Genomic DNA, 15,513 nt, shown 5'->3' with positions numbered 1-15,513 from the left:
CCCTTTCAGGTAGTTGTAGAGAGCGATAAGGTCTCCCCTCAGCCTCCTCTTCTCCAGACTGAACAACCCCAGTTCCCTCAGCCGCTCCTCATAAGACTTGTGCTCCAGACCCCTCACCAGCTTCGTTGCCCTTCTCTGGACACGCTCCAGCACCTCAACATCCTTCTTGTAGTGAGGGGCCCAAAACTGAACGCAGGATTCGAGGTGCGGCCTCACCAGTGCCGAGTACAGGGGCACGATCACTTCCCTACTCCTGCTGGCCACACTATTGCTGATACAGGCCAGGATGCCATTGGCCTTCTTGGCCACCTGGGCACACTGATGGCTCACGTTCAGCCAGCTGTTGACAAATACCTCCAAGGTCCTTTTCTGCTGGCTGGGCAGCTTACACTCTACCATGTTGCTGACACCTTAAGGATAAAAATTCTTGATGTGCTAATTGTAACTAGGTGGACTTTACAATGTGGAGAAATGTGAAAACAATCCATTTGCAAACTTACAGTAAGTTTTATGGCCTTCTCTGGTGCTACTCCTAATAGCTGCGGCAACAGACCTGTAACATGGAAATAAGAGAATTCAATGCATCGTGTAACTTGGTATTAACTAAACAAATCAACAGATATATGCACAGATCACCGCCTAGAAATGGGCAATTTTTACAGCAATTTTGTGTTATTATATCTAATGAGAGTACTTAAACATTCCATTTGGAGAACAAACTTTGTGCTACCACTTCAAGTCAGAGTAACTGCCTCTATGTATTTGTTACCTTAGCTTTTTTAAATCTGTGATATCAGCTCACTTTACACTTAAACACTTATACAGATTTTGCTAACTACGTTTGAGCACTCTGTCCTACACTAATGTTTATTTTTTGCATCTGCACACATAAATTAAGACTTTCTAATTAATTTTGTAAGCTACACGATGCATCCACTTCAAAAATCACGAGTGCAGTACCTTTTTCTCGCAAAAACAACGGCATTAAATGGCAGGACCCAAGAGGACAGGAATCAAAATAATGCAAAACATGCAAACATGTATGACTGCATTCTTGAGCACTTTTCCCAGCTAATTCACCAGCTCTTAAAACAAAGGAAGTTACGCTGCTTTCTTCCCAAGTATAGAACTTCCTATTTTATTTTAAGTGATGTGCTACATACCTGGAAGTGGGAATGGAAGTGCTTAAAGTGAACGGTTGGTATTTTGTCAACTTTTGGAAAACACAACCTACAAATATGCAGAGCTTACCAACTAAGCCTGGGGCTAGAATGGTGTTGCAAGGATTCATCAGCACAATGAAATTAGGACATCATTCAGAAATGTGACAGAATCACCCCAGCTAGAGTTCCTGCAGCTCAGGCAGCACCTTTGGGTACTTTCTACAAAGTCTGACGTTTCTACCTCTCTCTGGTTTTATTTTTGGGGAAAGAGATAACAATTAAGTTCCATCTTTAAGAGTTAACTTGCCAAAAAGCATTTTCCCAACAGCTAAATGTCAGAATAACAGAGAGAAAAATATACATGCACTGGATTAGTGTATTCTTCCATTCTGCTACCATCCATCGGCTTTACTGGTTACTATTGATGCATTTAGTAAGGAAAAGACATCAGGGAATAGCACTATTTGGCTTGTGGTAGCAGAAGGGACAGCCATATTTATACACCAATGCCTTTAAAATTTTGCACTTGCATAAGCACTTTTGCTTTTCAACTGTCAAAAATAGTTTTGCATATACAAAAATTAATCGCGTATACACAACTAACATCTACCCAAGACAACTATCTTGAATTACGAACATATGGCTGAATATTCAAACCAAAGAATACAATAACACTAAGTTGCTCAAAAAAAGAAATCTGCAGAGTAAGTTAAATGTCAAAATCTGAATTTCTGAATGAGTATTAGGTGAGTTGAATTCAAAATTCAATGAAAAAACATTAAGACAGTCAGGACCGTATAATTAAATACTACTTGTTCTGCAGCACTATCAAGAAAACACAAGGATATACAATGAATAAGATTTTTTCAGTTTTGGCCTTATACAGACCAAATTTTCTTTGTAACTGCTATGATATTTACATCTTGCTATAGGACATGTGTGGCTTTGTACAGACATTATAGCTCATGAATTCATATCTTTAGAGATTAAAAAGTTGTTCCATCTATTTTATAAACACAGTACCTGATCCCAAACCTAATCCAGTAGAATTAGAGCAGGTCTGTAAACAGATACGTAATTCTAACAGAACCTGGAGATCGTTGATTTTAAAATCATGCATTATCACACCTACCAGTTTTGGAAGCTACATAAACAGGACAAATCAAATTCACTTTCACTAGACTGATCTGAAGATATCCTTTTTACCATTTTTTATCCTTCAGCTCCTAAGACTTTGCATTTTTAAAAGGAACTTGTAACATCTCAGGAAAAACATGTTTATCTTGGCACAAGTTATTTTTTTCCCCATCTGGTCCATTCCTTTTGCACTCAAATCTGAATGGGACTGTTATGACGCAAAACTTTCCATAAAACTTCAACATAGCAGAGAAACATTAAATAGAATAGGTATAAGTTACCAAAAAACCCCACACCACCAAAAAAAAAACCCAAACACAACTGAACAACGAAAAACCCAGAATCTTTCTCTCTAATTCACACACGATTTTAGAGTATGAAAGTGCTTTGCAAGTTTAATTACAGATAATGCTGTGTATACCTACTGCAAGATAGCATACAGTATTCTAAAAAAGGTAGCATTAATTTTAAATACTACATTTTATAGCCTTGCCAGATACCAGCTAGGTTTACTGTCTCCAGCAGCTTAGGAAAGTAGAAGGATTCTTTGTTTGCTCTCATACCTATATAATAAAGCTATGTGTAAGTGGTACCTGTGCATTCTATATGTTACAACTACTAAAACTAAATTCTCTTTTCTTTATCCTTTTGATGGGGCCCCTGAAACATTATGAAAGATTTCTGAACATGATAAATATTTTAAGTTTTGGAAGAAAGCAAGCACATGAAGGGACACATATGCAAATATTATTTTTCTGTTGGGATTATCCTGACATGCTGGGAATTTCTCAGTGTTACTATGCATTAGCAGATCAGCAATATGACATACATACAGATGTAGGACAGGCTTAGAAATGTCCGAGTGTCTTAAGAACATATGCCTGTCGCGAGCGAGTGGTTTAGGCCGCTTAAGGAATCGCCACCAAATGAATGACCACCAAAGGTATCAGAAAGCAAATGATTTTTAGAACATCAAAATGATTCTTACAACATCAGAGAATAACATTTTGCACATAGGCAGCCTGCTAGTGTAGTATATAGCAAACATTTTAATGCAACCCATTTTTGTACATCCAAGGTTCTTTAGTAGCAATTACCACATACCACTTCATATTTGACACACTATCGTAGTAGGATTCTATGGGAAGGTGAAGGTATACCTGAGAAAAATCACTGAGCGCTGCGTTCAGTTTGTGACATCATACAAGTTACTTTCTGAAAGTAGTCTAAATACATTGTGAATATACATGCAATAGCTCATCCAGCCAGCTGCAGTGATGGCATCAAGTTAAAAGATCTTATTTGGCCAAAGTACTTTTTCAGGCATCTAACAGTGACACTTCAGTTTCACACTGTGTAACAGATGTGCTTTTCCCTTCATATTAGAAAAACCTACTGACTGAAGGAATTGTTGCTCAATCTAGGTAAAACATTTGAAATCATTCAGACGTCTGATAGAAAGGCAGTAACAGAATACTGCCAGATTTTTCTACTACACGATTCACACTATAAATCGGACTATTAACCACCAGTTGCCATTTAAGTTCCCTCAGACTGGAAATGGGTTACTTCTTGAAGATTCTGTGCTTTGACAGAACTTTGGGGTCAGAATAGGCTTGTACTTCCATTCTATAGAAATGGTACTTCACTGCATACTTTTGGAGCAAAGCCACTGTCATGGTTGTCTTGTATCACTAGCATGGGAGCCCACCAGTAACAATGAATTTGGATGATTAAAATCTAAGATTAGAAGGCATCTGGAGTCACGGCAGTGCTAGAAGCACCACTGGAAGAAATAAAACTAATAAAGTTCCTTAACAGGTAATGATCACAGGTAACAGAGTCTTCTGTGGCATTTCCTGTCTTTTTTATCCTCCAGAAGTGGCATTAATGGAAATGCATGGCTACTGAACATTTTCATGAGCTACATTTTTTCTCTGGTACTAAAGCTTCCCATAAAATTTCTGTCAAGTATAGGTGAAATAATCCCTACTAGATGCACTGCTTAGGACTGTGAAGCACTCTGTGACACATCAGCTGGACTTCTGATTAAAATAATGTTAAGAAATGTAGGTGACCTCATCAGGTGGAAGAGATGTTGACAAATCACAGCTTCTAAAATTTTCTTATATTTGCATATATATAAATACCCAGGAGCTTCTAAATACGTATTTCGGGTATAAATGTAGCCACAACAGTAAATTATAGCTATATGAGATGAGTATTCTTTTAAGCCATGCTGAGAGACACAGATGAAAAATTTATCTTAGTTGTACAGTCTTAAAAAAATGAATCTAACAACATGCTGCATCTAACACAGCATTCAAATAATGCATATTATAAAGATTCTGCAGAGGTTTATACCCTGTTTGTTTTTTTTTTAAATAAAAGTATCTTCTCAGAGGAAACACTGATTATCCTTAGAACCAAATTCCCAGTAAGGAAAATCTAGTGCTCTCTTTATATCCACAAGATGGTGTAATTTATCCTTATCTGAGATGGTGGTTTAGAACATGGTGGTTTTTCCCTTTTCAAGTTTGGAATAAAATAATGATACAAAAAAGAAAAATCAGTTCACTTCACCGGATGGAAATATGTGCCTTGTATTAAAAATTTCATCTGAAATGGCTGGGTTCAGAATAGGGTTTATAATTCCTGCTTGCTTTCTTGCAGTGTGGCATAACAAAGAAACCACTGCTCCAAATGTTTCTACTATAATTTTTTTAAAAGGTTTTGCATCACTATTCAGCTAAGCAGGAGAACTCTACCAATTACTACTCCCTCCTCCAGTAGGGGAAAAAAACCCCCACATTTACTTAACTCTGAACCCACCACAGTGTAAGAAAGAATAACAGTTACCAATGAGCTGCAAAAAGTAACGTACTCTGTAGTTTGTCTTACCTAGTGTACTATGTAAGACTAAAATGAGACGATTCTTGCTGTAACTTTACTGCATTAAATTGGGTGAATATACTAGCCTATAAAATATTCCTTTCAAATTTTCACATCTTCTCAAGCTTAACTGGAAACCTTCATTCTGCACCCAGTTGCTCAACCTTCTCCAACACAATCTCCTTAGAAATCAAGCAACAGTCTGAATTTACAGAACTACACAGAGGATGCTTCACATTTTTAAGGAGTTTTCTCCATTTGACTCTTTAAAAAGAGAAGTTAAATCAGGGTGCCCTTTGAGTAGAGAATCTGTAGAAACGCAGGTCTCAATTTGCCTCTGAAATGATGGTGTTCTTTGCCATCACATAATTTCTACTATATAATTCAGAAATGAGATTATTGTTATGGGTTTAGAAGTTCAGCTCCACCAAACTGCCTGCGATTCACTATTCAGTACTCCTTGGAAGACTGAAAAGTAGTAAAAGGGATGTGGAACAGAAAGACAAGCTATGCTGATGAAGGTTCCTAAAGTTTCCCAAATTTGTCAATGAAAAAATCACTCTAATAACATGGCAAGCAAATGGAGTTAAAAATACACATTTATGACATTTCTGAGGTTTGCTTTTCCAGGTGAAAAAATCACTGTGCTTCAGAGTTCCAGTGAGACAGAAGCAGATAATAGTGGAATCCTGCAGATTTATTCTTTCAGGATCCTGGAAGAAGCAGACATACATTTTCAGGAAATACATTTTGTTCTTTAGCCAATAACTGGGACTTTTTATGATTCGGATGGCTATAAATCCTTACAATATAGAAACCATGTCAATACTCTTTATTAAATTAGTAGGCCTACTCAAAAAATTGCCTCAAACTCAGTCAATAATAACAGAGTCTTCCTATCTCCAATTGTGCTGAAATAATTACAAAGTCTGTATTTTGCAGAAGAGCTACTTAGCCAACCTCCAGTAACTCGGGTCGTATGTTAAAGAGTGCACAAGTATCACATCACTTACTTTTAATGTTGTTTCACATGTTGTCTTACAAACTTGACTTTTTTCAGGTGCATATAGCTTTGCCAGATCATAACAATACTTTACTGAAATCCTCCGTTCTTAATTTCTGACTCAACTGCTCGTAGCAATTAATTTTTGTCATTACAATATTCTTATTTTCAAAAGTTAAAGTTTCTAAGCAAGCTGGCTAAAAATGTAGTAAGTAATGCAAGTTTCAAATCCTTCCCAATGAATATGGCAGAGGGGGATAAGAGATCTCAATAACTGGGATACCAGAAATATAATTTGCTTTATCTCTGTGACAGAAGAAGAACTGCAGTTTCGTGCAGTAGTTCATGATTCCTTAAGACTACTTCTGCATTACCTGAACTTACAGCATTGGTGCCATAACTGCAACAAGGACAAAATTAAAAAAAAAAAGCCACCATCTAACTGCAGGTGCTTACCTAAGATGAGGATGATTTACATCCCGAACAGAGTAAATGAGCTTTTGGAACTTTCTCCATTGACACTTGGAACAGCTAACTTCATAACTTTGGTGTATTGGTTATGTATATAAAGCTAAGTGGGTTCAAACCCAGCTAATCCCTCTGGCTGACTCAACAGTGACAAGCTAAGAAGAGGTATACATAAAACTTGACAAAGATGACTATTCTCAATGATTAGTGAAGCACATGCAACTGGTTCAGAGAAAACTTTTTGTCACAAAAGATATCACAAAAGAAGATCTGGTTAACAACAAGGTACTGCATTTTCTCGTATGTTTTTAAAGAGAAAGAAAACAGATAAGAAAGAACACTGAAGAAAAAAAACCAAACCAAAAAAAACAAACCCAAACAAAAAACAGATAATCTACCTTCTACCAAACAGGACAAAATATAAAATAAGGACTGCTAAGGAAATGAAAACTTGATTGACAGTATATTTTCGCTGTAGGAAATGGCTGTTGTCGCCCTATTGCAGATGAGGAAGGAAAGGACAGAAAAGTCCTACAGAAATCTTCTCGTTGCACTGAGGTTTTAATTATCAAGAAGGTTGCAAACCCTTCACCTATAGCAGAACAGAAGCAAAAGCACAAACCAGGCAGAACTGAAGTCTTAACAAAATAGGCTTAAAAATCCAGAATTCCACTGAACTCTTTTTAGTATCTTATCATTACTATATACCACCTTTTAAACGTACCTCTATAAAGCCCAAAGAAACCTTCGTAACGTAGCACTTTCTTGAAGCAATCAAAGCTGTTTTTATACATAAGTTCTCCCACAAAAGAGCCTGTAGAGCGCTGGTTTTGCATTCGAGTTTTTACCAAATCAATTGGGTAGACTGCAGTGGCTCCAACAGCTGCAAATAAAAATCAAGCTGTAAGAAAATGTGATTTTGCATTTGCAGTGTTTGACTGCAACTGTTATCTTCCTCATTAATATCTCGAATATCAGTTGCACCTTTTTTCTCCACAATATATTCTGGATACATTAAACTATCTCCTACAGTTTTAACCAAAAGCATTTCCTGGCCCTACATCATTATGGATCTGATTCTTCTGAAACTGGTTTGGTGACAAATCAGGTAGTAACACCACTTGCAAACTACAATGGCTCGTAAATTCCAAAACTCTTGTAGACCAGATGACCTCTTCCCCTTCCATCTTATAGTCATCCCATCCCTTAAGACATAGCTTCAAGGAAAAGACTGCAAAGCTTTCCACACTTAAATGAAAGGCAGAATGGGAAGACGGGCAGAAGAAAAGAAGAAAAAACCCGAAGTGTTAAGATGAATATTCTTTTGCTCAGCCATGACTAACCTCCAGCAACTGAACCAAGGGCAAACCTGTACGCTGATTCTGCAATCTGGATGAGAACAGGTCGAGACACATCACCTGGAGCTTTCTGTCAAAGCAGGATTTAAAACAAAAGGAAAGACAAGAAAAATATAAGAACATCGTATTTCACGAGAGAACATCTCATGATGACAGAAACATCAGTATAAAGATACCTGGAGAAAATCCCACAATACACTGAGGATTTTGTTTTCAATTATTATTTCTTTTCCACTGATTTCTAAGTACTGTATAACATAGCCTCTTCCAATTGGAAAAGCAAAGAAAAGAAAGACCGATACTATAAAAAAATTCTACAACTCCAAAATCAATGGTCCAAAAGTGCATTTGAGGGCACACGTATTTCAGCCCAAGTCCTCATTTTTCTACAGCTAAAAGCAACTCCAGTTTGGAATTTCTTTCTACTGTCGCCAAAACCAGGTATACCTATTACTTCTCAGGGTATCAGAAGAAGTATACAAGCATTTTTCATATATATTAACTAAAGGAAAATAAGGTTTCATAAAGCGTCCCCACAGTTTCATTTTCTTCAGTCTGAGTGCTACATTCAATCCAATGAAAAATAAATTTTAGAAGTGCTCCAGATCTAAAATTGCTATCTAATGAAAGAAAATAATTAGGAAAATAGAAGTTCTGCAGGGGCGTTACGTCTTCCGTACTTGCTATCACTTTTTGTAACACTTTTTTTTTTTTAGGATACTACAAATAAAAGGTCAAAATAAAAATATGGATGCATTTTTTCCTGAAAATGTGTTTAGGTTTTAGCTACTATTCCAATGTAGCTGGAGTTGGCCAGAAAATAAATTGAAGGTATCAATGTAGCTCAAAATCTTTTCAGTCTCAGCATCAGGCAGCTGACATTAAAAAGGAACTGGATGGAAAAATGAAAAGGTAGGACACATATGCAGAAGCATTGGTAAGATTTAAGCAGGTTCGTATGTCCTAGCCTCTTAAAGTGGCATAAATCATACTAGCAAAGACAGTGGCCTCAAAGCAAAAATTGAAGAAGCTGCTACTTTCAGCACCGCATTTTTGGCTACATTTTACTGCCACCTATTGTAACTTATGTTACTTGATATTCAGTCCAATGCAAATGCTTTTAACTCCTTTAGGAGTCTTCTAGGAATAGATGGTGAGCTTTTGGGAGCCAACTCATTTGAATTCATCCCAGCACAGTCAACATTTAGTCACTGCTCAAACAAACAAAAAACCACCACCCTAGATACTGTCTTGGAGTGGTGGTGGGGGTGTTCACATGTAGGGGAAGGAGGGGAAGAAGAAAGAGAAGCAAAGGAGATGCATGTGTACACACACACATAGGCCTGGCTTATGGCCTGGTAGTCCTATAAATGTAGCTTGCATCAACTCATTGTGGTCAAACTGGCGTCTCTGCACAGAGCCAGAGCAGGAAAAAAAAAAAACCCAACAAAAAAACCCTTGGTCTCACAAGACACAAACTTAAGACTGCCTTAAAATAGAGACAGAGAGAAACAGAGGGTTAGTTTTAAATCTATCTGTATAGAAACTTGTGTCAATAAAAATATAAGATACGCTAAAATAATATGAAAGCTAAAAAATTAACAGGTTTGATGTTTAAAGAACGCTCATTTCTTTTTGCCTCAAACACAACAAAAGTTCATTTTCTGTTACGCCATCGAAAGTCAATATCCTTTAGTTTTTTTGAAATGCAGAGATATAATGCTTGTACTGAAATTGCGATGGCAGACTAAACATAATCTCTCCTAATTTCATATTCAGCAGAGCATAAGGCAAAGCAGAGAATACTCTGAAGCTAGGAGCATGCATTTGTGTTCAGAACAAGGGCTACCATTTAATAGGCTAGATGCTGAATTTACCATCCATATTCGAAGCAGGAAGTCTTCTCTCCTCATTAAAAAGAACAGAGAGCAACAGAATCACAAAACATAAACACCTTAATTAGGTATACACCTAATATTTACTGAATGGCTGGATGACACTCACATACATTTTATCCTTCCAAAGTAAATTACATTTAAGCTGTCAAAATAGTTCAAGAGAAACGGGCACAGAGATGGAGAGGACATGACACAGGTTAAAAATAAATTCTAACAAGATTTCTGCACAGATACTGCAGAATACATTAAAAAAGCAACTTAGATGACAACACAGAAGGAAGTTGACTATTTACCTGGCACTGGAAACAGATAATAGCATCATACTGGCTTCTGTTCTTACCTGCCTCTGAGCCTCAGCCAGGTTGTAGGGCAACGTCCCCTCCTCCAGAGGAGCAATTCTTTCAATATCAGCTAACGTCATGCGCCTGAGGAAATTAATTCAGCTTAGCGTTTGCTGAGATGGGGATCTGATTCTTCAGATCACGAGAAGTTACCTGCACGTGACCACTACACTACTCTCCTGTTCCCCAATACCACTGCCAACTCCTTCCAAGAAGGACAGAGGAGGAAAGGAAAGAGAGAATAGATAATTCTCTATTTACCCTCGTGGCTCATATAGATCTGCTAACTGAAACAAGATGTCAACTTCCATGGGTGTAACTTGACCAAATTTCTGAGCTGCCAGAACAAACTCCTCTGCAACAGAATAAAAACACAGAAAAGAAAAACTAATCAAACCAGAACAAGTAACACAGAGCACCCCAGAGCTTCTTTATATCTTACTCTTAAGTAGAAGATGCTGGTGGGGGATGGAGAAGGGGAACAGAAGTGACCTACCACAAAAGTGTTCCTGCCACTACAGAAATGTATGTTTTAAATGGTATATCCCTCATGCAAAATAAGTACAACTCTCTGGTCTTAAAGCTCAGTGCTATCAGCAGGATTTAGGATATTTGACATACGGTATCAATCAGCTGTGGGTCAGAGGGAAAAAAATAAAATAAAAAGCAAACAGAAAAAAACCCCAGGAGTCAAGAGATGTGGAGCTTTTCATGCATAGTCCCAGTAGGCCACATTAATGAAACTTTGGCGTTGCACAGGGAATTCTCTATAAAAGTGGTTAGATATAGCAGATAACATCTTGTTCCAAGCTTGTAGATCAGCTTACTGTGCCGCCAATACAAGTTTATGGAATTCTTCAACTACCCTTGAAGGTCACTTTAATAGGCTGCCAATTTGGCAGGAGTCCTAGGAAGTTTTTTAAACTTCTAAATATCTTTACATACTTTCCTCACCCTGCCCCCACTGCCAGTTTACTAGGACCTTTTTCTGATTGAAACAAAATGAAAAACCTGGAGGGTGGACTCCGACAGGAGTGTACAAAACAGAGTGGCGTACCAAGGAATGCTAACGAGGCAGGCTTTCTCCCCCTCCCTTTGACTTAAAAGCATACAGATGAAGTCTTCCCCTCCACCCGCCCCAACCAAACGCCCAAGGAAACTTCCAGACTGCAATACCAACCCTTAGTGACTTCCACATCTTTTCTATTTCCAGCCAGAGTACTGTAGATCTTTCTAATGAGCTCCATGTTGTTAAGGAGAGAATTAAATCCATTAAAATAGGAAAAGCTGACCTGATGGGAAGTGGTACCTCCAGCAGCCTAGAGTAGAGACAGTAAAAGAAGAAAAGAGAAAGGAGACCATTACAAGATTAAGAAAAATCTTGAAATAAAGGGTTTCAAACAATGTTATTTTACAAGAGCGACAGTAGCACAGGGTTGCTTTTTTAAAAAAACTGCAAAATAAAGCAAACTATGAAAGATTCTTATGTTACTGAAACTAATCATGACCAGAATGTAAAACTCTCCCCACCCTACAAACCTAAATAAATACATATGCAGGATTATAACAACATAACCAGTAGTAATTTACAAAGTTCAAGTTTCAGTGCTGCTTCAGTTGGAAATGTTTCATAAGTTGGCTTATTTCTAGTAATGAGGAAATCTACTTCTACATGTAAAGTATATTACTCTACAGAAAATTTCAACAAAATCAAAACATATTCTGAAAAAGGTCAACTGAAACATTTAAATTCACAGCCATTTCAAGTCATGGAAAACCATCAGTAAGCTCTCAGGCTTATATCAAGCAGTCAAACAAAATGGGAACAATAAGGTTCGAAGAGTTATTCATTCTCAAATGAGAATTGAGCCTAAACCTTTATTTTAAAGTGGTATTGGGTCTGCACACAGAAAAATTACTGGATCATTTCCCTATTTAAAGTATATGATCGGTGATCTAGCAAATTTCTGAAAACAATGCATAAGCTTGCCAAAATGTAATTGACCTTGAAGAATCAAAAATTTTATCTTATATTTTATGGGAGAGCATATGAACCAGGAAAGCTAATAATGAGACTGGGGAAAGAATCAAGGAAGAAAGTATCAGAAATCATTGTCAGTCCTTGAGACTACTGGCTATGCTTTTTTGCTCACTGCTTCTTCCAATATTCTGCCCAGAGTTTGCAGTTCTCATCACTTCATGCATCTCCTTGGAATTCTCCCTTGCAAGTCAAAGCAGAACAGACTTCTTTAAACCTGGATATGACCAGACTTTGGATTACTTGGAAAGAGCTGCTACAGGTTCCCAAGATTAGAAACTGTAGTCAAAACTGAATGCATCTTTTTTTTTTCTTCTTCAGTGAAATTGCAGAAATGTAATATTTAATTTGGTTTATGCATTTCCAGATGAAAAAAAGCATACACTCAAGTCTAACAACTATCAGGTAATATATAATGAAAGTCTCTGGGTGATGTTCCAGTTCCTGCATTGTTCCAGGTGCTTGGAAATTACACTCAGGAGCCTAGAACTGATATTACAAAGCAAGTCCTTTGAGGACAACTTCCTAAGTGGACTTCCTGACATATTTAACACAGGCTACTATGATGGAATGACTGGAAATAGTCAGGCAAACTCTACATTTGTAGGTTATTGCTAAGGTCTATATACCTGCTTAGTCTCAGGAGACCAGCAACACCGAGGATACATATTCTTCAATAACGGTTAACTTTCATACGTGTAGATAACAACTGCCAAACTTAAAAACAAGCATCTATAAGCTGGACTATGTGCCACATATAGCAGTCAAGGTATATAGAAAAGGAATCCCACGTCTGTAGCCCAGACCTTTCCCAGTTGGGATACCAGAACTACTCACAGCTACTAGACATTCTTCTACAAATGGTGTCAGCATGTGTGGACGGATAGTGACCATAATGTCCCTGAAGTCCATAGCTGTGACTCTTCCGGCCTGAGCATTGTCTCTCTGCACAAAAGCTTGTTTTGCATGTTCTAACTGTATCTCCTGAAAACATATGGGAAAAAAAAGTTAGGTTCAAAATCATCACCTTAATAGCTACATTTTATATAATGCAATCCTACAAGAGATCTCATACTTAACAAAACATGATTACATGTAATTCAATTTTAACTGGACATTGTATGCATAATTTTCAGCCTTTTCTATCGGTGGCATATACAGACTCTATCATTGAGCTCAATATGTACGACAACCATCATGATTCCTCTGCTGTCTGGACTTTAGGTCATGCAATTCATTTAACTGAGAAATGGAGGGCACGTAACAACACACCAGTGCAGGTAATCTCCCACTCATGAACATTAAAGTGTTCCACGATGTGCATTATCCAGTTTATTACATGTGTCACAGCAGGTCAAAATACTTTCTGTAAAAGCATTTGCTACTCCTTGAACGAGGACAATGCAATCATCAGAGATTTCCACACAGACACCCACTAATCTTGAAAGCTTTCCCTCAAAAAGCATCCTCATTTAAAACATAAAGTTATTTGTCTACAAAAGACACCAGCAGTTTAATTTAGAACTCCTTGTATCACAACTGATTAAAGATCAGTTTTCAATATTTCAGCAGTACTAACAGGCAGAGATCAATCACAAGCATTATCTGATGCAACCACCTGATAATCTCATTTTGTGATTCAAATTTACCCGAGAGAAAAGTGGAGAAAAAAGGCATTTAATCTCTCAAAACAGTGTCTTTTCCTACTGTGACCTTCACCCTTTCTTCGTAAGTTACTGTTAGACTACCTTTTTATCTTTTTATTTTTCATTTAAAAGGAGTAATCCTGCACAGATAGGAACATGATAATACATATTAACTTTCTGTTTAGTTCTACAGGTTTGCCAAAACCAGAAATACATTTTGGTGATGTAGTTAAGACCTCCCAATCTACATTTCTTCGGTGAATGAAAGAAAACAAATCATTGCCATGTCCTCCCTTTAAATTCCAAGGTGTATAAAAAAACTTACTGGAAACACAGTGCTTAGGCTGAATACATATTCATAATCAGGTACTCAGAAAATGGAATCAGAGCCAAGTATGTGAGAAATACTAAGCAAGTCTTACAATGGACCATGACATTATCCTACTACTTCCATTATATTTGCAAATACACGCCTTAAAAGTCATATTAAGCCAAGACTCAGGCTAGTCAAGAAACACCAGCACAATGTATTAATGGTGAATATGATCTCCTGTAAGCTGATCTTTATCCCACAGCAGTATTCAAAGGAATAGAGCGACGGGCGAAAGGCAAATTCAGCTGGCATAGGAGGCCTACAGCCACCATCCCTCCTTCCCCTCGTTCAGCTCACGTCGCAGCCACCAATGCATGCTGCCACTCAGACCTCTCCAATTATAGTCCTGATTTCTAATTAAACACCTAACCTGAAAAGTATGGTGAAAACCTCCTAATATATTAGGCAGAAGAAGAAAAAGGGGGGGGGGGGGCGCGGGGCAGGGCAGGGCGGGCGGAGAAAGACTGATCAGCGCTTCAACACTGTGTTTCACTCATGGAGTTATTCAGAAATTTCTGCTTTTAATGAGAAATGCTTGTGAGGATTATAATTTGAAGTGTTACAATTTCAGTTCTGTCACGTTTCCTTTACATTACAGCCCTCTATGTGGAGGTGTTACAATTCAGCAATAACATTCGCTCTGGCTGGATGCAGCCATGTAAGCTCTTGCTTCACTCCAATTGTGACTATAATTTCAACAGAAATTTGGAAGCAAGCAATTTTGGGTTTACGGTGGGAGGAGCAAAGAACACAAAAAACCCACTTCAGCTTGAAGCAGGCAGCTACTTGGGAGGCAGAGAACTCTGAAGAGGAGTAAGGTATAATAACTCCTGTATCCCTAAATACTCACCATCTGGCAGGTGGAAACGTATGAAAAAATGAAGAAAAATGTTTGTCATTAAATGGCATCACCAAAGCAAAAATAAATTGAATTTAGCAGAAGTATTACATGGGCAACTGTGAATGTTGTTTTCTTCTCCTTCTCTCATTCAATTTGTTTTAACCACCAAAACTGCTGGCAATGTTGTACTGGAAGAATCCAGCATTAAAATGCAGTAAAAAACCTGGAGACCACTTGCAGGAGTCCAGTCTGGTACCATCTATGTACACCCGTTCGTGAGTTCGGAGGTGTGTACACTGGTCAGTGGGATCATGGCTGAGAACCACAGAAGCAAAGCCTGGCTCACATTCCAGAA

General features: G+C 37.8%; 1 protein-coding gene across 1 annotated transcript in view; it reads right to left on the bottom strand.

The window, feature by feature from the left end:
• SLC25A13 (solute carrier family 25 member 13) overlaps positions 1–15,513 on the bottom strand; it is a gene marked incomplete at both ends in the record, with an annotated part of 189,792 nt that overhangs the window by 30,660 nt on the left and 143,619 nt on the right. The window contains 7 exons of the mRNA XM_081996506.1: positions 501–553; positions 7,388–7,546; positions 8,007–8,091; positions 10,260–10,344; positions 10,522–10,615; positions 11,441–11,579; positions 13,136–13,282. Of these exons, the coding sequence (XP_081852632.1) occupies positions 501–553; positions 7,388–7,546; positions 8,007–8,091; positions 10,260–10,344; positions 10,522–10,615; positions 11,441–11,579; positions 13,136–13,282 (762 nt within the window). The remainder of the gene's footprint in view (positions 1–500; positions 554–7,387; positions 7,547–8,006; positions 8,092–10,259; positions 10,345–10,521; positions 10,616–11,440; positions 11,580–13,135; positions 13,283–15,513) is intronic.

The sequence above is a fragment of the Phaethon aethereus genome (genome assembly GCF_964289735.1).
Source record: "Phaethon aethereus genome assembly, chromosome: 2".
Lineage (NCBI taxonomy): Eukaryota > Metazoa > Chordata > Aves > Phaethontiformes > Phaethontidae > Phaethon > Phaethon aethereus.
This window is presented reverse-complemented; position numbering and strand designations above follow the sequence as displayed.